The sequence below is a fragment of the Lonchura striata genome, chromosome 10 (assembly GCF_046129695.1).
Source record: "Lonchura striata isolate bLonStr1 chromosome 10, bLonStr1.mat, whole genome shotgun sequence".
In the NCBI taxonomy this organism is placed as follows: Eukaryota; Metazoa; Chordata; class Aves; order Passeriformes; family Estrildidae; genus Lonchura; species Lonchura striata.
Window position 1 is genome coordinate 9,669,426 of NC_134612.1, and position 21,935 is coordinate 9,691,360.

Genomic DNA, 21,935 nt, shown 5'->3' on the forward strand with positions numbered 1-21,935 from the left:
CACCATCTCATAGAAGTACACAACATCATGGAAAATTCAGAGGGGTTTTTCTTCTACTAAGTCTCTGCTTCCACCTTAGAAAACTCAAGACTTTAAGAGTAGACAACGAGATTAAAATCTTCCTTGAAGTTATCTGTACAAACATCTACTATTCATGTATTCTTTATACAATATTTAATCATCAGTGCTTCCTGTACAGAAAGAAATAGCAGTGTGCAGTATTTTGATTCCATAAATAGCTGTAATCAAAATAAACACATGGAACGTTATCTTCACTTATATGATTAGACTAACAAGCACTGCTCATTTTTTACAAGCTGTCTGTAGTTCTATCTCACAGTTATATTGTACTTGCTTGCTGAATTTCTGCTAATGATTTTTGGTCTGAGCTGTGCTGAGAAGCCATTCCTAAAAAATTCTGATATTCACAGTTCTTCCTATTTTGACTTGGTGTCCAGCCTTTAGTCTCCAGCAGGATGTGCACACCATGTGAGAAGCAGATTTGAAGCCACATTTTCATACCAATAAGTACTTACTCTCCCCTGTGCTCTGTTAGAAGGGAACCCCAAAAGGGTTTCTGCCAAGCTTTGCAGAAATTCAGGCAACATTGACTGACTCTGTAATATCTCCTTAACTTTGCTGTATTAGTGAAGCTTGAAAGTTTTACCTACAGAGAAAACCCCACAGGCTCTTAGATAGCTCTTATTTTGTCATTTGCATCAGACACCTTTCTGTCACGGGAATCAGCAAACACAAGTGATGCCACAGTTTCTCCTTTTTGTGACAAACACACCAAACCCAGCTTCAGCACCCTGTGCACAGTCCTGAGGTGAGGGGTCCTTGGACACATTGCACAGAAGGACTTGGTGGAGGCACCTTTGCTTTGTGTGGTTTCATCACAGTGCCTGGGCTTCCAGCTGGCTCTGTTGTGGCTTCCATTTCCATGCTGAACATCAGGCCAGTGACCCAAAACACGGCTGGGTGATGCTCTGTGGGCATCCTGCCAAAACGTTTTGCAGCAGAGGAACCTGACACACAGCTATCATTCAAGGCCAATTTATCTCGGGAGTCAATGGGCCTTTAAAAATTCACCAGCTCACATATCCTTTTCAGTGATGGTCATCAGATGTTTTGTGCTCTGATTTTGTGGGCTTTTGAGAGAACCTTGCTTTTCAGCAAATGATGACATATCTGTTGGTAAGAGGAAACTCACAGCCTTCACTTTACCCCTGGAAAAAAAATGAGAAATCATTATGAGGATTACAAATGTATAAAACATTCAGAGAAAGTAAAAAAAAAAAAAAAAACAAAAAAAACCCAAAAAACCCCCAAACAAACAAACAAACAACAACAACAAAAAAAAAACAACAACAAAAAAAAAACACCAAAATACCAACCTGAGCCAGCAAGGAAAAAGTAAATTTTTGTATGATAGTGGAGGCAGGATTTCACACCATTCACATGGCCCTCCCAAAGGACCAAGCATGGTGCTTTTTCCATTGAGCCTCACCTCTCCCTATCAGTGCCTAACCTGTGTGTACAACGCTGTGTGTGCACAGAACCCTGGGGGTGCATGTGCACCCACAGAGACCTTTCAGTAATTTTAACATCATAGTCCTGAAATGAGTTCTCAGCCTCTCTTATCCTGTATTTAATTTTTTTTTTCATTTACCAAACACAGTGGGAATCCCTTGGTAGAAATAATACTTTAGCATATATTAATTACAATATTTTAGACATGCAAATTAGAGATGATTTGTTAGCTGTGCTGGTTTTTTATTACTTGGGTGCAATGGCATTCTATATAAATTCAAGGTGATACTTCTACAGAGTTAATTTTAAAGCAAAAAATATTCATATCACATACAGGATTATAGCTTTGGAGCAAAATGTGAGGAAGCTACAATAAACTAAGAATAACATGACATGAAGCAGCATGCTGGAAAGCAAAAATGTCATCCTTGTAAAAAATGAAGCTTAATAAGCTTGCTGAACTAATTGCTAGAAATTGCCTTACTGGTGAAAAGCTAAGATTGGTGTCTGTGTCAGACATTGAGTATATAATGGAAGAATCCACCATTAAGACCATAAAAGATACTAAATGTTTTTTTTTTGGTGTAAGAAACACAAAGCTTTGTGTTCAGGGTATCAACCAGCCTACCGAGGGGGTGAGGTGCAAAGCTCCTTCCACAGCCACTTCTGCTAGAGCAGTGAGGGACGTGAGTCACGGTTCAGCTTGCCACGATAAAATCATCATTGCTGCGTTCGGCCACGGGGCACCCGGCAGGTCCCCGGGCACTCCACGCAACAGATCTGTGCTGCTACTCTGATTGCTTTCAAAGCTCTTTCCCCTCGTGAGCAAGCAGCAGTATCTGCCATTGCCATCCCTGCCTGCTGGAGGTTCGCTGCCTCGCACGCCCTCCACGTGAGCTGGCTCCAGGCAAAGCCCGAGGTGTCCATGGGCTCCAGGAAACCCCAGTGTCCCTGGGGCCTGTGGGGTGTGAGCAGAGATCAGAGCCACGGGGTCATGGTGCTTGGCAAAACGATACGAGTTCCCTGCCACGGACTAAATTTAGGTGTCTAACTGCTGTAAAAGTCTGACCCTGAAACGCCCTTACATGGAAACCCAGGTACCTCCATGCCTGACCTTCTTGTCCTCTGCAGCCTCTCAGAGAGGAGCTGGGCCCCAAAGCAGCTTTGCACAGGGAGTGCAAGGGGCTGGCACTGCTCTGCTCTGAGGATTTAGGGGGACAGAAGAAAAGCTGCTGTGATGTGCCATGCACAGGTACCTCCACACAGGTGACACAACCCCCAGCGGGTATCAGCCCCGGGGTGGCCACTGGAGTCCTGTCCCAGGACGTGCATGGGCAGGCAGGGCCTTGGACTCCTCCCTGCCCAAATACACGCTTTGAGGGCATTTGGGTGATTGTCCTTTGGAGCACAGCATGACTGGGCTGAACCCAGGAATCAGCATGAATTCCCAAGGTGGATATATCAGCAGCAGGATGTGGCTGGGCTATCATATATCACAGTCTCATTCCTGTTGGTTCCACCTGTGGTTGTTGTCCTGTGCTGGAAAGCTTCTCATCAATGAGCAGAGACACTCAGGGCTGGTCCAGCAGCCATTTCACTTAATTTAGAAGCTGTCCTCAGACTACTTTTTCAATGCTGAAAGCATTAGCTTGTAATGCTTCAGTTACAGGGGAAATATGATACAATACATCTAAATCCATGAGCCACAGTAAACACACTTCTAAAGGCATAGTGCAGAGTTCCTTGGTATTTCTATGCTTTTTGTTCAAAGTTTAAAAATCACTTTCAAGCTTAGCTTATCAGAACATCACATCAATCTGCAAAACTCTGCCTGGCTTTAACAGAGCAAAAATTTCAGGCCCCTTCACTCTGCCTCTCCTTTCTATAACAAATTTAACCAGCTACCACTGCCAAACCTCATGCAGTGCAGGGAGGAGCACAACTTCCTCAAAAGGGGTCTCCAGTCTGCTCAAGGCCCATATACACTCAAACAACTGTTTTGCTGATAACATATTAAAAGCCAGAGCAAAGTTCATATATCTTATTAGGTGAAACCTGTGACCAGCCCAGGCAGGAGGTGCTGTGAAGGCAAACCAAACCTACTGGCACTTATAGACGTGCTCCTGAAACAGCTTCACGTTGCTGGAGTGGCTGTAGGAGAGACAACTGGCCGGTGATTTTTCAAGCCCTTTCTCCTCTTCCCTGCTGAGCTGTGCTGCAGCAGGAGGGGCTGGTGGCTGGGTTCTGCCTGGCACCTCCAGGAGCCCAGAGCTTGGAGGCTTCCTGCCAGCCCAGTGGGACCTTGTGCTGGAAGGAGCAGGAGCTGGGGAGACGGTGGGGTAGCGTCTCACAGTCATGGCAGTGTCTGAGGAGCAGAGAAAAAAACAGAGATAAAAACAATACTAACACTAATAATACTACTATTAATTATAATAATGACAGTTCAGATATCCTCAGTGTATTTTTGGAGAGTAAATTTTTACATGGGCAGATAGTGCTAGAATAAGGGGGAACAGTTTTCAGCTAAAAGAGGGGACATGAGATTTTAGGAGGTGAGGCAGTGGCACAGGTTGCCCAGAGAAGCTGTGGATGCCCCATCCCTGGAAGTGTTCAAGGCCAGGATGGACGAGCCTTTGAGCAATCTGGTCTAGTGGAAGGTATCCCTGCTAATAGCAGGGGTGTTTGTAGTAGATGATATTTAAGGTCCCTTCCAACCCCAAATCTACCATTCTATTTTTAATCACTTTTTTGAGACTCAAAAACATGAGGTGTGCTGAAGCTGAGAGGCAGAGGAGGCCAGGCAGCCCCTTTAGGTCCTACCCTTTGCCCTAGAAAGCAGCGGGAGAGGAAGTGCCACAGGGTTAGAAAGCACTTTCCACAGCTTCCCCCTTGCTGAAAGACCATGGAGCTGTTCCCAAAGTGATGACATCCCCAGCCACCAGCAGCTCCTGCCTGAGGCCTTCAGGCTGGTAACCTGGCCACTGGGTCAGTGAGATTGGCAACAACCACTATTCCATCACAGCACCCCTCTGGCTGCATGAAAATCACTCCTGCTGGTCAGCCTCTCATCTTGTTCCTCCACACAGATTTGTCTCCATGAAAACTTGTGGGGCCATTTCTCCAATACTTCTCACCAAGCCACATTTTGCTCTGATTCCTACTTCATAAATCCCTCCAGAAGTCCCAACCAGACTTCTCCAACTGAGGAATATTTCCATTTTTCTCCTCTGATAATATTGCGAAGAGAACGTATTCCTTTATATTGACCCCTCTCTGCCTCAACAAGAACAAACTGCATTGTCTGCAAAAATAAACTGCACATCTGTCGTGATGTATGCAGCCAACCCGTTATTTTTTATAGCATTTTTCTCATCTTTGACTAAGGCGGGATGGGTTGTGGCATGATTATGAGCCTTGGCCCTTTTCTGCCTGGAACAGAGATGGGACAGGCATGTGGCGGAGAATCCACGCCTGCAAAAAACCAAAGCAGAAAGTCAAATTCTGCTGAAGCAAACTGAACTCTTTGAGTTGAACCCTTTGTTTTAGCAGCATTAAAATACTCCACAGAGCTCAGCCGTGGGGGATGCACCCTGAAAAGCCCACAGAGCAAGACATGCAGTGCTGTGGGTTTGGCGTGAGCACAGAAATGAGGCCAGGGCACTTCCATGGAGTTAACCAGAAGGCAGCTGGCACTCCTTCCCCTTCCCTGCGGGCTGGCACAAGCTGCACGGGCTGTGCCAGGGCAGCCCCCCTCGCAGCCGGTACCTGTGTGCTCCGCGGCGCGTCCCGGCAGGGATGCTGGGGATGCTGGGGCTGCCGGGGATGCTGGAGCTGCCGGGGATGCCGGGGATGCTGGAGCTGCCGGGGATGCTGGAGCTGCCGGGGATGCTGGGGATGCCGGGGATGCTGGAGCTGCCGGGGATGCTGGAGCTGCCGGGAATGCTGGGGATGCCGGGGATGCTGGAGCTGCCGGGGATGCCGGAGCTGCCGGGGATGCTGGAGCTGCCGGGGAGGCCGGGGATGCCGCCGGTGCCCCGGTCCCGCGGGCGCGCTGCCCTCCGCCCGCGGCGCCGCTCCCCGCTGCCCGCGCCGCTGCCCGCCCGCAGCCCCGCAGCTCTCCCTGCAGCGCCCTGTTTTCCCTCTCCAGCTTGTTGATTTGGGAGCGCATCTTGCGGATGAGCTGCAGGAGGTGCGCGTTCCCCTCCATGCTGCGCTGCCCTCGGAGCCGCTGCTGCTCCCGCGGGCTCGCCCTGCCCTTAAATCCCCCGGGCACCGGGAGCCCCTCCCGGCCCCGATCCCGGCCCCGATCCCGGAGCGAGGTGCCGAGAGAGGGCCATGATTTATTCATCCGGGCTCGCGTTTCAGAGCGGAGCGGCCTCTCCCCGCCGCACAAATCACTGTCAGCGGCACCGCTGCCCCGGGGAACCCGCGCCTGCCTCTTGCGCTTCTCCGCACGCTGAGGAGAGCGGAGCCCATTTCCTTTGGTTTGCCCAAAATGGCCAGCGATCACCTGCTGGCACGGAGAGAGTCACCCTTTGCTGGGCAGCAATTCATCTCTTCCCTAACACGGCGTGATTTACACTTTTTTGCTTAGTGTATCTGCAATTCCAATTCCAGAGTTGGCAATTTCTCTCGGGAAAATTCAACTTCTAAGTGAAAGCTGATACAGTGCAAGAAGCCTGCTATTAACAACACATGCCAGCAGCTGCGATGGACAAGCAGGAACACCAAAGCACTCCTGGAAGGCTGCAGCAGAGCCTGGGCCCTCTCTGGGCACCTCCTCTGCTCCACTCTCTGGAGTGGAGCTCTGGCACCAGCACCCAGGAGTGTAAGGAGAGACAGACCAGGCATGATTCTTGCATTAGCAAGAGAAACACAATCCCCTGTATTTCTCTCATCACCTAGTCCCTAAAGCTATCTTTCTTCTGTCAGTAAGATGCAAAAACCCGTGGAGCAGTCTTCCCACTCCCCAAAATCCTACTTCAAAATACAGAACCGAGAATGCCAGAAAATCACCAGGGACATAATTTAACACACCTTTTGCTTTGAAGCCCTTCACTTCCCAATACCTCAACAGTGACTCAGGAATAATAGAGGAAAAAAAACCCATTTCATCTGTATGCATTTCCCTACTCTGCTGCTAGAGGCTGGGGGAAGAAAGAAAAACTGTTGTGAGATGCTACAAACGTGAGATGACTCAGTCTTTGTTTTTCCCGAGGTGTCAGAAGGGCTGTGGGTGTATGGGGAGGTGCTGCTGCCCAGCATCAGCCCTGCTGTCACCTCCTGGGAGCTCCCCAGAGGGCTCTGCATGGCTCAGGCTGTGGGCAGAGAGGTGAAATGTGGGTTCTCAGGCTGCAGATGAAGCTCACAGCACCCATGCATTTTTCATGGGCTTGGACCCAGGCTGAAATAACAGAATAGGTGCTCCTGTACTGGGGATAACATGTAGGGAGCATTATGGGTCTATTTCTCCAGCAAGCAGATCAGACACTGGAGCAGTGACAGCATCCACGTGTAATTATAATATTGCTGCTGACCCTGCAGCTGGCAGGTTTGGCTGGGCAGGGGACACTTACCAGCTCAGCAATTAACTTACCCCAGCTGTAGCTGCAGACATCTGCTCCTCTCATCCCATGCCTGCTGCTCCTCTGGAACCAGACTGGAGCAGGCACAGGCCTTTTAATGCATCAGAAGCATCTGAGGAAATGCCTTTTGTCTTGTAACCTTGTACAGCTGCCCCTGCTGAAAGGGCCAGATGACTCGGAAGCTCCAGACAATCATAACCCGGCAAAGCTACCCTTGCCACTGGGCTGACCAGTGTATTCCCTGAAAACAGAAGGAGCTCCATGCACCCAACCCTGTTTTTTGTAAATTCAGTGAGGTGCAAGACGTGTGCTAACCCTGCCAGCTCCTGGATGCTGCTGCTCTCTGTGCCACAGAGGGAAGCATGCTGGGTGCCTCTCAGCCATGGCATGCTTGCAGGCTGCAGATTTTGGTGAGCATCTCTTCAGTGTGCCTGCCCCAGCCTACTGCAGACACCTATAACTGTGTGGGCTTTGCTGTAAAACACCTCAGCTTTAACAGAAGGGGCAATTTCTCACACCTGAGATGCTTTAGCACTTGTCCTTGGAAGGATATGGACCCAGGTAAAATTGTTTTCAGCCTCAGACATACCCAAAGCTCTCTGCTTGAAGCTCCATAGCAATATCTCTGTGTGGCTGCTGGTGGATGTGTTCCATCTCAGTGGACTGTACAAACTGCATAGTAAATAGTACTGCAGCAGAAAACCTGCGAACAAAACCCAGACACCTTGTGGAGCATCTTCATCCAAAGTGGGAGCCCAGCTCTTTGTTCTGGCCCTGCCCAGCACGGTGACAGGCAGCAGCTTCCCTGGGGAAGGGCTGCACTGAGGGCTGGGAAGGGACAGTGTGAAAACTGCCACCAGCAGGAAACGGCACCTGCACAGCCACCACCACTGCTGAACAGTTTTTGTAGCTGTCTCACTTGCCAAACCCTTCTTGCTCCCCTGAGGTTAGTGAGATGAAAAAATTGAAAAGGACTCATTGCTACTCTAGTACAATGATTTTTTTTTAGCTTACCACAACATTTTGTTCTGAAAAATCCATCAGCAGCAGGTGTGTGGATGTTTTCTGAGACCTGCTGCAGCTGGAGGTGTGTACTGGCACTGCATCTCCAGCCTCGCTGGGAGAGGATGAGGGAGAAGCACAGCAGCCCACCTGCCCCAGCAGGAAATCTTGGGGAATAGAACAGCTCACAGGTCCATCATCCCAGCAGCCCAGCCAGGGCGGTTCTGTGTGTGAAAGGGCTGGGACGGTGCCTGGGCAGACGGAGCCTGTGGGAGCGCAGAGCGGCACTGACGGAGCTGCCCGAGGCGGGCACGGCGCTCCTGCCCCAGCAGCGCATCCCTGCCCCAGCAATGCATCCCTGCCCCAGCAGCGCATCCCTGCCCCAGCAATGCATCCCTGCCCCAGCGGCGCATCCCTGCCCCAGCAGTGCATCCCTGCCCCAGCAGGGCATCCCTGCCTGCCCCAGCGGCGCATCCCTGCCCCAGCAGTGCATCCTGCCTGCCCCAGCAGTGCATCCCTGCCCCAGCAGCGCATCCCTGCCCCAGCAGCGCATCCCTGCCCCAGCGGCGCATCCCTGCCCCAGCAGCGCATCCCTGCCCCAGCAGCGCATCCCTGCCCCAGCGGCGCATCCCTGCCCCAGCAGCGCATCCCTGCCCCAGCAGCGCATCCCTGCCCCAGCGGCGCATCCCTGCCCCAGCGGCGCATCCCTGTCCCAGCGGCGCATCCCTGCCTGCCCCAGCAGTGCATCCTGCCTGCCCCAGCAGCGCATCCCTGCCCCAGCAGCGCATCCTGCCTGCCCCAGCAGCGCATCCCTGCCCCAGCGGCACGTCCCTGCCTGCCCCAGCAGCGCATCCCTGCCCCAGCGGCGCATCCCTGCCCCAGCAGTGCATCCCTGCCCCACCAGCGCATCCCTGCCCCAGCAGTGTATCCCTGCCCCACCAGCGCATCCCTGCCCCAGCAGCGCATCCCTGCCCCAGCAGCGCATCCTTGCCCCAGCAGCGCATCCCTGCCCCACCAGCGCATCCTTGCCCCAGCAGCGCATCCCTGGCCGGGCCGAGCCAGCCCCGCTGTCCCGCCCGGAGCGCGCCCCGTGTGTCACACACCGTGAGCGGGTCCCGCACGCGTCACCTCTTGCAGAGCGCTTTTCTGAGCGCTCTCGGACAGCGGCCTCCCCGCAGTGACAACGAGCCGGTGGCTCGGCAGACGAGCCCAGCACGGAAATACGAGTGTGCAGGAATGCTCTGTCCTTGGTAGGGAAGTGGGAAGAGAAAGCGCTCCAGATGAGTGGGAGGGGGACATGGGGACAGGGGTTGCCCTCGGGCACGGGCATGGGCAGCAGCTCTCGGAGGGGAAGAAGCAGAGGGGAGGGCAGAGCCGCTGGGCTCGCCCCCATCCTCAGGTGTAGCCGGGAGTGAGCGGACAAAGCTGGCTGCTCTGCTCGAACGAGACCTTCCCTGCTCACGACTAATGAAAATCTCCCTCTCAGCCGCGGCTGAGCGGGACTCGCTCGCAGCGGGGGCAGCGAGGCACTTGTGGCGAGCGAGCTCCGCATCCTCCTAGAAACAAAGCAAGGTGGCAAAAATCAATTACATGTGTAAAGCATTCTCAGGTTTCAACATCTCAGTAGGTAATGATGGCACAAAGTTATCTGATTGGTCTGTTAAAAAGTAATTGTTTAACTTATTAATGTCTGTTAAGCATCCTTTTCCTTTTGCAAGGCCTGACTGTGCCTTAACTCCCACATGTATGTAGAAAATCCCACATGTCCCATATTAAAAGAAGCTTTGATTTTGAGCATTGAAGGTTTCTGAAAGGGGTTGGAATTCCAGCAGGGGATGCTCAATACTTTTGAAAAATCAGGCTTAACCTGAAAATGCAAGGTACATGAGTCACATCTGAAAACCTTGGCTGTGGTTTTGGACTGGGCTGGCACAAAGTTTGGCTACAGAAACATTTCAAACTCCTCTAAGAAGGCACTTCAGGTGCCGTGTTGAATTTCCAAGGCTCTGTCCCTTTAAATGAATCCTCAAGTTAGTGTGGAATAATCAGAATTAGTCTCCTTTATGCCAGCACCCTGCAAGCACAACATATGCTACAGAGTACAAACTCATGCCTCATGCAAGAGAATCTTTATGCTCAGCTGGAGATTTTCATAATGCAGAGCTCACAACTGGGCCCAAAGTTACCTGCACAGAACTTGCAATAGCTTTCAAATTAAAACAAGCCTCACTCATGGGAGAGAGCATCACCATTACAGAGCAGCCCCAAGCACAGAATATGACCTAAAATTATAATTATTAATAATTTCTTACTCTGCTTTCTTTTTTCAAGCAAAACACCCCATATAAAACGTGAGTATATTTGAAGCCCTGTAGCTATAAGGTATCTCACCACAGGCAATCAAAACTACAGGCAGCATCACATGGCATTTGCAGGTCACAAAAACGTATCACAGCGTAACACTCTCACAGCTGTCCCTAACAAAAAGTGAGTGACTACAGCTAACTAAAGCAGCACATGGGGAACACAGTTTAAAAAGCACAAGAAAAATGCAACTTCTATAAGATGAGGTGTAGTTCATAGGAAAAAAGGAAACATGCTGCTGTTCACGGTGAGTTTATACTGAGGACTTCAGGATGCTCTAATGAGTTATGAAAAACCTCACCCTGGACAGAGATTTCAGTAATTACAGTTGCATTCCATTTTTCCATTACTGAGAATTTTCTAAAAATACCTGTACATTGTCAATTCAATGAAAGATTACAAACCACACATGTATCTTGTGTAGGCTATGACTCCCAGATTAAAGGGGACTCATTACCCTGACTCCCACCTGACTGTGCCTCAGAGGTGCTCTTGAAGGCATGGGACATGTCCAGGGCTGATCCCAAACCTCTGTTGGGTACAGCTTCCCTGAGGGGCTGCAGCACCCCCTCCCACAGTGCCATGAGCCAGAACTGTTTGTGTGTCAGTGTTTTTGCACCTTGAGGCTATACTGAGAAATACACACACCACTTACTGACTAGGAGCCTCTCCCAGACGAGCTCTTTGCTATCCTGCCTTAAAACCACTCAATACTCTCTTGGCCTCTAATCTACATACTGTGGCAGCTTTCCCCTAACAATGCTGGTTTCACTGTACTTTTACTTTTTCCCATCTCAAATGCTCCAACACATGCCTGGAAGGTAGGAAAGTTACTTGGTATTTTCCATAGCTAATATTTCACCAAGGAACTGTGCTGGGTTTTTGTTGAAAAGAATAATAATATTCTCATTTCCTCCCCCAGCTGCCCAGCGAGCTGATGGCTGCCCAGAGGTGCTCTCTGTGGACTGCAAACAAAAACAGGCTGGAAGGGCCCGTGCAGGGAGAGCTGTGGGCACCAGGCTGGGGTCTGCATGCTCTGCCACTGGCCATGAGCCCACCCTGGGCTGCCAGGGGCTGGCTCAGCCCCAGTGGGAGCTGGTGTGGAGGGCACAGCCAGAGGGACCAGCCTCATTTGGAACAAGCTCTGCACACCCCTGATTTAAGCCATTTTGAAACAAAAGCATCAATTTGGCATTTCCTCTGCTTTTCCCAAGTAAAATTGGTTGTTCTGTTCAGGTTTAACTATAAAACAACTTCAGCTGTGTTTCCCAGTAGGAAGGATTCTGTGTTTGAAGTACAGGAGAGGCCAGCCCCAAGGGAACAGCGGAGCAGAGCTGTGTGAGTGGCCACTGCACAGGGCTGTAACGAGGCAGGGATTACAGCCTGGGACCCAGTGTCCCAGCCTTGGCAGCTTGGACTCTGCACTGCTCCAGCACCTCTGATCCTGGGGCAGTCCTGGCTCCGTGTCCCCAGCTGTGGGTTCACAGCAGCCATGTCCTGCTGTAGTGCAGAGTGGCTGTTCCATCCCAGGCTCACCTGAGCAGGCCATGGCTGTTCCATCCTGTCACCCTGATTCTTAAGATTTTCTAAAGCCTTCTGAGTTTACATTCTGTTGGAGAACTTTCCTACATGATTTTTATAAACAACATATTGTTTTGCATTCTTTTATAGGGGTGGAGAAACTTGATGTACTAGTAGTTTGTCCAATGTCTTTGGAGAGGTGGCCCATCCACTCTCCAATCCACTGTCACCTTTGAGAAAGTATAAAAGGTAGATTCAGAGAAATAAACCTTATTCTTTACCTTACAAATAGCAAGTTGCTCGCGTTGTGCTTTCACGTGTCCTATAGCAACATCATCCCAGGCTCACCTGAGAGGCAGTGGCTGTTCCATCCCCAGCTCACCTGAGAGGCAGTGGCTGTTCCATCCCAGGCTCACCTGAGAGGCAGTGGCTGTTCCATCCCAGGCTCACCTGAGCAGGCAGTGGCTGTTCCATCCCAGGCTCACCCTGGAGCTGAAGCCAAGCAGGGGCTCTCCTGCAGGCCGCTGGCCCATGGCACCCTGGCATTCCCAAAAGACCCCATGGAGGTTTTCTCTCCACTGTTGCACAGTGTGTGCTCACCTGAATGGGACCCTGCCCTTCCTTGTTAGCATGTGTGTACCTGGGGCAACTGCAAAAGCACAAGAACTTCAAACAAAAGAACAAAAAACCCCTTCCCACTCCATGCTGTGGCTTCCAGACAGCAAAGTGATGGCAGAAGGAGCAGGAAATGGTGTGGGGCTGGATGCCAAGTGGCTCCTGTCCAAGCAGCTCATGTGAAAGCAGAGGGGGTGCAGCAGTGGTGAAGCTGAAGGTCCTACCTCGTGGTTATAGTTCTACATGGACTTGGCAGTTCTTTGCCTTTCAGATTAGTTTTTATTTATCTGAAAGCAATTCTCTTAAATGAGAATTGCATTCTAGCTTGTTTGGGTTTTGAAATTTTCTTTCTTTTTCTACAGATTTGAATGCTTTCCTCCAAATCCCATCTCTTGTTCTCATTTGACATTTGGTTTAAACATCCTTTGATTTTAACTGCGTAGGTTCAGAGCTCACTTCATGGTTTTAATATGTAGTGACTGTGAACATTGATTATTTTTGTGATAATCTAAATATTAAGAGAAAAATCTTCTGTGTGCATACCAAACTTGTTAAAAATTGGTAAACACATTCAAGTCCATAGCAGATATCCTTGATAGATCATCTGTCTTGAAGATGCACTGCCCTATGTTGCTTACAGTTGAAATATTGAGTAGACAGTTACCAGTTTAAAAAATGTTTACATTGATGTAAAATGTACCTGCAGTCTGGAGCTTCTTAGCACATGTGGGACAGCAGTTTTCATGCTGAGATGAAAAAAGCCACATTTAAAGCTATGTATGGATGCAATTTCACTTCTTCCCAGATCCAGGTCCATGGATGGCCAGCACAGGGGCAGTGTGTTGGAGTATGAATGGTATAGATCATCCCCTTCCATTTCTCATTTGGATATTATCCAAAAATAAAATAAAAATATTATTACTCTTCAGATCAATATTACATTGCCAAGATAACATCCCTCCAGTGAATGTTAAGATATAATTTCCCTGTGAGGAATGATTCCTATTAAACATTTAATACACCTTCCTCTAATTGAAATTTAAGCCTTTGGTTGTGGTTGGGTGTCACTAAAGATGTGATTAAACATAAAATATGTATAACACTTAACTCTTTCTGGGATGTTGAGATAGCTTCCACTAAGTAACAAACATGAATAATTTCTTTTGCACTCTAAAGTTTTTAAAGAAGCTCAGTTTGAGTCTGGTTTGCACAGATCTCCTCCCTTGGATGAAAGAGAATCTGTCACCAGCTTCGCCTACAGCACCAGGGGGATGAGCCTCCTCCAGCTGGAGGAAAAGGTGTAAGAACAGATTGTGAAATAATTTACGGGAGAAACCCTCACCTCCAGGCACAGCCAATCATGATCTTATGGCTGCCCTAGACAAAAGGAGTCTCAAAGGGGAGCTTTTGGTAGGAAAAAAATGGTGCAGACCTCTTGTAATGCTATGAGTTTAAAAAGCAGCAATTGTGAGAAGAACCTTTTCCTGCAGCATCACGGACAGGGTGGGTGTGGGATTCAGTGCTACACATCTGATTCTGCAGTTTGAGTTGCTGAATTTTATCATGGGAAAGGGCCAAACTCCATCCTTGTAATCACCCTGCATCCTCACATGCCTCCTGCATTTCTTTCATTCTCTCCCTTCAAACGCTGGGACCATCCATGGTTTAATGCTTTGTTTTCTCTCCCTGCTGCAGCCCTGGTTCAAAGCTAATGTTTGTGCCAATTGCTTTCACCCGACTATGTTTAAAGTGTGTGAACACAGCAGGAGGGGAAGAGCCATCTGGAGCAAGGACCCAGCTACACTCAAGCCTGAGCATCTCCAACAGCAGCAAAAGGCAAACCCAGAATATGGGCTGCTTCTCAAGTCCCAGAGGGGGCTGCAGAACTGGCTGCTTAAAATAAACCAAATCCCTCAGCCCTTGGACTTACTCATGAAATTCATTTTGTGTGCAAGCTATCGAGGAAACAATCCAGGGGTTTCTTCACCTCTGCTTTACAGACCACATTCCCTCAAACCACGCTTCTGCAATCCAGTTATGCCCAGAGATGGACACCAACAGATGTAGCCACTCATTTATTGTGAACATTAACTGGAAACCGTCTGTCTCCAATCACCTTGAGGGCTTCTGAAGCACCCACCCACAAATCATCATAAACACAAAAGGAGTCCAGTGAGACCAACAAACCAAGGGACAAGAGGACTCTGTACTCACCTCTCTGTACGGCGCAGTCCTGCTGCCACCACTGATGACACATATATCCACACATACACGATATATGGGTTCCTCCCATATATATATCTAAACAGCAGGTTTATATACCTATATATAGCATAGAGCAAGATAAAATTTGGGCCAGGCATGACTCCTTCCAGCAGACCACTGTTTTCACAGAGTGCAGTGTCTGATGAGCAGAGCTGGGCCTGTCGGGGTGAGGATGAGGAGGGCTCAGCTCCTGCCCAGCTGTGTGGTTGATGCTGCTGTGCAGTGTCCAGCTGAGAATTTGGGCTCTTTCCATGCCCCAGGTGAGGGTCACGCTGCTGCTGCACTGATGCTGGAGGAGGGCCATCCCAAACCATGGCGTGCCTGTCCCAACCACTGCCCTCCTTCCCCCATCAGCCAAGGAAATTGGGGGGTTTCCAAACCTTAGCCAAGAATTCTGGAAAACTCCTGATCTGCTGAGTGAGATGGCAGCAGGTAGAGACTGGGTCATGGCACCTCTGCCTTGCACACAGAGATGGGGTGAATTCAGAGCCCACCCTGGACTCTGACCTGCAGGGCCAGACTACAGCTCCAGCTGAGGGGCACCAGTTGTGAACTCGGGGTGTTATGAGAAGAGACAGGAGAGCAGAGTGAAGCAAAACACTGGAAAATTCCTCCTGGATGCCCCAGGTAGAAAGACATAGCACTGGCCTCTACCCTGAACAAACGTGTGGAGGCCTCAGGGCAGTCACCATTGCTACTCCAGGGAAAATGAGCTCAACAGAAAAAAATCAGCAGAATGGTGGGACTGTGTGCACAGGAAAGAAGAATTCTAACAAACAGGTACTATGAGCAGGGACTGCTGCAAGCAGGGATTTTGTGTGAATGAACATGAAGGAGTGTGGAAATTCCTAAGAACTTGCACAATCACTCCACCTTATCCCCACATGATTCAGAAACTGAAACAAGTATCTCCTAAAGGCACGTGGTTTCCAATGTGCCCTGGGTGAAATCTGGGACTATGAACTTCAAAGGAAAATCTGAGTTTTCTTGGCCTCAAGAAGGAGAACTACACCAAACCTGCTTCCCAGGGTGACTTCAGTCTGGGGCTGTGGAGAGAACCCAAAGCCCATTCTGCAGATGTCAGAAGTGTCTCTCTCAGCATCCACAACAAGACAGACAGTTGGGATGCAGGACGCATCCTGATCTCCACCACTCCTGAGAGTGCTGTCATAGGAATGAACCAATGCACAGAGCTTCAAAGAGAAAATTTTATGGACGCTTTTATACACATACACAAATATTTTAATATTATGGTAACTGAAATGTTATCCATATTCTTAGTACTGTCATAATTAACTAAAAAGATATTTTTTAAAATTTTGTAAAAATGACATATTTTACACATCTTCTATTTACAATTGCAATATGCTTAAATGTTATAAAACATCCACTCTGACCTTTAAAATATATGTATACTAGGACTTAGTATTAGATATATTATAATTTATAGCAAACTTAGGGTTTGCTGTGTACCTATCTATTCAATGGGAATTTTGTAATCAGCCTAGCTTAATAAAGGCTGCTCAAAACCAAAAATTGACAACAAAAAAGAAAAAGAAAAAAAAGAGAGGGAATGTGCAAATATTGGGGCAGGCAAAAAACCAAAAAAAAATCTCAAGCTTGCATGTTTTAAAATAACACCGCGAAGACTTCCAATAAATTAAAATTGTAACCCTCAAATCCTTTTCCTGGTATTGTCCATCAACTTAATTTTCAGTACTATTAATCTAAAAGGAAAAAATACCCTCAACAACAAAGAGCAAACCCCACCCCAGACAGCAGATCTTCCTGAGGCCACGTGCTGCAGTCAGGCATCAGGGTTTGCTGGCATGGCTGCTGCTGGCCCGGAGGAGCTGGCTCTATGGATGACTCGTGAATACGTGCGCTCCATCCCTGGATGTTTTGCTGAGTCCTCCTTGTATGCAATCTTTTCAGGGGAAAAAAAAAAAAGGCAACAGTGAGAGACATCTGAATAATTTGGTGTCTGAAGCGTCCGTTGTCTAAGCAAGGATTTCCCACTTTTTAATTGTTATATAATGATGCCAAGGATTTGACAGAGGAAAATGATCTTTCCCTGGTAAATGAAGGCTGCAGGGACAGGGATGACATCCTCTGAATTGGGGGTAAAATGGGGCTGGGCTGGCTTCTGCCAAGCTCCATGGGGTTCCCTGAACTGCACCACTCTCACACAAGTCCCTGACACTTGGCAAACTCACAGACACTCACATCAGCACCTTGTGACCGTGGCACAGACAGCCCCAGCTGTGCCCACGCTGTCATTCGGGGATGCAGAATGCAGAGTGCCCACCCCGGGCAGCAGGGCTGGACCGAGTGCCAGGCTGAGCCTGTGCCAGAGCTGCAGTCGAGCAGCACAGCAAAACCTCTGCCCTGTCCAATGGGTAGGCTTCAGCAGGAAGGAAGATCTTTTTCCTGGAGAAGCTCTTCTAGCCTTGCTAATAGCTCTTTGTTCCTACTTCTGTAAAAGCAGACTGAAAACCTGTCTTTCTCCACGGGTGCTTTGTTGAAGCATTCAGAGCAGAGACAGGGCGATCCCCACCGACCACACAGCAGCAGCACTGGAAGAGAAACCTCTCCCCTTGACAAAGCTCCAGGTGGAGCCCTGCAGCACCAACCCCAGCTGTCCTCAGCCAGGAGCTGCTCTCCCACCGTGGGCTGCAGGAAGAGCACTGGGACTCGGGCATGTCCTGGCAGCCACTTCTGCTGCCATTGGCACTTGCTTTTGCATTAGGGGGCTCTTGTCAAGCTGCCTCACTGGCCTCCCCAAAGCTCACAACTGGGATCCTAAAGAACAGACCTCTCAAAACTGCTCATGGACAGCACATCACACACACAGCTTAGATAGTTTTTTTAAATCTCCCTGAGAAGGGAGTCATTAGAGATGGAATGAAAAAAACATACCCAGCAGAAAAACCAGCAAGTGAGGGAAGTATATGACATTAAAAGAAAAAAATAGATGTAAGAAAAATGAACATACCACTTTTGGCTATAGTATTGAGGGAAATGTTAGACAGGGAAGAAGAGAAGCTGTATAAGCAAGGACCATGACAGAGCTGTCAGAAAAGAAAAACAAAAAAGAGAAAAACAAAAAAGAGAAAAACATATGGTGATGAAAAAGTCACTGTCAGTAGGTGAGAAATAAAACTCTCTTGAATACAACAATGGGAAAGATGGCAAACTGTACTGATGTAAAGCACACAGCACAGATGCAAGAGAGCCTCAAGCTTTCCAACTGTGAGATAAATATTTCAGCCATGGTTTATAGTATGTGATTTCTCTGAGGAAATACTCTGCTCAGAAGCAGGGAGTTCAAGAGTTCACTGCAAGAGGAGTAGAGTTTTCTCAAAACCCCACACTGCCCAGAAAATGGGGCTGTCACTTTTTAGGCTTCCCCAAAGGATTGCAAGTGGGAGACTGCTTTCAGGGTGGACTTTAAAATGCAGATTATTTTGGTAAAAGAGATGACAATTTTGACTTTTGTTGGATGAACTCTTTACACATTAGCATTGCTTTGTACACGTAATTTTGTATTATTTAGTATGAAGAAAACTCAGAGCTCACGGATATAAACATAGAACTCTCCAAATGTTTCAGGAATGCTGAAGTTCATGGGTTGCTCATGCCTCATTGAGCTGACCATTTCCCATTCTTGTGGTTTACACAAGACATAGGGTGCTGCCTATGCACACTGACTGATGGCCAAAATAACTTCCATGTGAGATGCATGAATAGTGATTAACAAATAATACTCTTTAACACTTACATACTTAACAAAACAGTGATAAATACTGGTTAGGATAAAATCACTGGAATGCTTGAGGTTCACAAATCTTTATACACATGAAGAGGAGAGGAGCACAACTCCCAGACCTGCAGCCACCCCCACCTGGCAGGCACCAGACCTCCAAGCAATTAGGAGCTTTGCACCCAAGGAAGAACTTACTCAATTCCACAGTAAGTGCAACAATAGGCAAAAAATTCAGGTCAATCCATATTCTCCTCATATGTGAAGACGAATAATACAACATGGGGTAATGGAGAGGCAATTGTCACTTCTGTGAGATGCCACCACTGATACCAGTGGTTAAACCAAGTTACTCTATACCAACAGTGCTTTCAGATGCTACGGGCAACTGGAAATGCAGCACAGCTGCTAGAGAGGAACTATTTATCACATGCAATCTAAGTAGCCTGCCCATAAACATGCAGAGATAAAGTTAAACATGGTTTAATTAGCACTTCAGTATGCAAATAGCTCAATATTTAATTGAAACTGAAAATAAAAAAAAAATCTGCCTGGACACAGCAGTAGAATAGCTGCAAGTGTGCACTGGAGTCCAATTCAGAATTTTGGGATGAAGTTCATATAATGTATATATGCATGGCTCATCCTTCTAAAGCTGCTAAAACACATGGCATCTATCCTGACAGTGTACTCAAGTATTAAAAAAAATTGAAAAGTAACTTTCTCTGAAAGCTGAATATAAATAGACACAATAAAGATACCTCTTGTGGTTATAAGCTACATCCTAATAGCAATTTACTGTTTTAATTAAATACATCACAGCTATAGAACAAAGCAAGCAAAGCATAAAGCACTAGGTTTAGACTATCTTTCTATGCCTCTAAACCCCAGTCAGCATTTAGCCTCAAAAACTTTCAGCTTTTCAATACGTAGCAAGGCAGCCAGAAAACAGACCTTTGTTGATCAGATATAGAATAAACTTATTTTAAAAACATAAGAGGGGAAGAAACAAAACCCAAAAGCACAAAAAATAAACTGTTTTCTCAGTCACTATTGCATTACAAGGTTTTACTTCTAGTATTTGACTCTACAGCTTCATTTGTCACTAGAAGAAACAATTAGCCACCCTCATGGAGCCCAACCAGCACCAAAATAGATGTTCTGACCTGTTCATTCATAACTACAGAGAGCTCGCTGAGCATATCCTTGTAATGAGACTTCATCTCTCCCTGATACTCAATCTGGTCCTCCTTAATGAGGCGCTCGTTGACATCGAGGGCATGTCCACAGGCTTCAGCAAATTGCCTGCAAGCACCAAAACACAGCAACAATGACACAGGGTTTGTAGTAATGAAAAAACCTATCTACGTACACTTACATACACGGTGCTGCATCTCTTCTCCCCCTTGCAAACTGCACCTTGTTGCAAGTGAATTTAAGAACTCATTCTCAGATCAAAAGAATGTATTCTACTAGGGTAGCTCAGAACTCCAGTAAATGTTTCTCAGGAATGACTTGTGAGATGGGGTAAATGCAGATGTAAATTAGGCTGGTTCAAATCAGCCTGACTTCATGTCTCACCTGCCTGTGCCATGTAGAGTGTCCTATGTGCTATGTGGGGGCTGAAATCCTAAAATTAATGTTTACCTGAAGATTTCCTTCAGAAGCTTAACTTGATTATCAGGATATCTCTTAGCGTTTGTCTCTTCAAGAAAAGCTCGAGCATAGGCCATTGGTCCAGCATTTACCTGGGTGACAAATACACAGCTTAGGTGCAGAGAACAAGCCTTTCATTGTTGTTTCTCTTGTGCTCCAGGGCTTGGAGACTGGCCTCAGGCAAGCTAGGCTGTGAGAAGAACATCCCCTCACTCCAGTCACCGGGATGGAAGCTGAGGAGTTTATTGAGGAAACAGGAGCTGCTCAACCTCCTACGAGCTGCAGATCTGTGCTGGCCTCTCCCAGTCCCCAGCCAGCTGCCCACCCAGACAGTTACATGTTTGTTTGAAGACATTTTCATGAGAACATCAGCAGTACAGTGCCTGTCACAATCCCAGCTTTCCTAAACAGGAAATGACAAAGCCAATCCTAGCAAAACCCCCTTTAAAGATTCCACCTGCTTGTGATGGGCCATATTCTAATGTGATACGTGACAGTCTTGTTGGAAAGGTCTTAATTGTTATTACAGTAGAATTGAATTAAAAAATTAACATATAATACCAGCAGTCATCAATGACAGTGGAAAACTTGCATTCCTTAGTGTGTTTAGAGTGAGATCTAACAGCTCTATAATACAGGATATACCAAAGACAAAAAATATCTGGAATTATGAAAATCAGAATAAAAATTTAGATAGATGCATTGAAAAAAAGATAAAAAAGGCAGAAAATTGTTATTACCTTGACACTGACACTTCCTTGGAGCTTGAGCTGCAGTCGGATCATGTCCACTTCTTCCATTGTGCAAAGCTGATTGAGCTCTGAGACCTTTTTGGACATCTCATCAATGGCCACTTCGATGGGGTTCAGCTCTGTGCTGGTTTGGCTTATGACCTGAATCCTCTTCTTCACGTAGGGAAACAAGTGACTGGCTACGAGAGAGAGAGAAACGGCTCAGAGAACTCGCCCAACAAGAGAGTATTTAGGAAAGCAGAACAATTAAATCAAAGTATTAACTTTGACTTTGTCAATCTCTTTATTAATCCATAAAAATTAAGTTTTAATCCTTGAATGAGTAGAAGTGACATAGCATGTCCAAACTGAATTCTGATGTACCTGGCACTGGAAGAGCATTTCATTTTGAACTCATCAGTGTTTGATACCAAGCTCTGCTCCATGCAGGTTGCAAAAAGCTCTCAGTGCTCAGATTTTAGAATCCACAAATTTCTTCTGCTGAGTTAAGGCACCACATTGTAAGTCCACACTGAACTTCAGACAGCTCAAACCCTCACATCAAACATATTTCATGTTAGAGCCAGGAGCCCTAGGTTAGCTGAATTGGGAATCATTCACTGTGCTGGTGTTGGCAGGGATAGAATTATTTTTCCTTATAGTAGCTGGTACAGGGCTGTGCTCTGGATTTATGCTGGAAACAGCACTGAGAGCACAGGGATGTTTTGGTTATTGATGCTGTGATGCTTACAGAGCATCAAGGCCTTTTCTGCTCCTCACTCCACACAGCAGAGGGGAGGCTGGGGGTGCACAAGGATTTGGGAGGGGACACAGCAGGACAGCTGACCCCAACTGACCCAAGGGATTTTCCACACCATGTGGTGTCACACTCAGCATAGA

The 21,935-nt window shown here is 47.6% G+C and overlaps 2 protein-coding genes across 3 annotated transcripts in view; both read right to left on the minus strand.

Annotated features, from left to right (window-relative positions):
• Positions 1 to 119: 119 nt before the first annotated feature.
• Positions 120 to 8,483, minus strand: CCDC195 (coiled-coil domain containing 195). Of its 2 annotated transcripts, XM_077785637.1 has the most exons (4): positions 5,522 to 5,740; positions 4,722 to 4,734; positions 3,637 to 3,898; positions 120 to 1,229 (listed from the first exon to the last, which is right to left on the minus strand). In XM_077785637.1, the coding sequence occupies exons 1-4, from the start codon at positions 5,738 to 5,740 to the stop codon at positions 1,097 to 1,099; spliced, it is 627 nt and encodes a 208-aa protein (XP_077641763.1). In that variant the 3' UTR covers positions 120 to 1,096. The 2 variants fall into 2 exon arrangements, 1 of the variants encoding a protein (XP_077641763.1); XR_013340510.1 differs by lacking the exons at positions 120 to 1,229; positions 4,722 to 4,734; positions 5,522 to 5,740 and adding exons at positions 7,708 to 7,821; positions 8,133 to 8,483 and having other exon boundaries at positions 3,814 to 3,898.
• A 7,596-nt stretch (positions 8,484 to 16,079) lies between these two features.
• DOCK10 (dedicator of cytokinesis 10) overlaps positions 16,080 to 21,935 on the minus strand; it is a 144,511-nt gene continuing 138,655 nt past the window's right edge. Inside the window, exons 53-56 of the mRNA XM_077785638.1 lie at positions 21,045 to 21,235; positions 20,296 to 20,396; positions 19,815 to 19,953; positions 16,080 to 16,812 (exon numbers count right to left, since the gene is read on the minus strand). Of these exons, the coding sequence (XP_077641764.1) occupies positions 16,693 to 16,812; positions 19,815 to 19,953; positions 20,296 to 20,396; positions 21,045 to 21,235 (551 nt within the window). The 3' untranslated portion in view covers positions 16,080 to 16,692. The remainder of the gene's footprint in view (positions 16,813 to 19,814; positions 19,954 to 20,295; positions 20,397 to 21,044; positions 21,236 to 21,935) is intronic.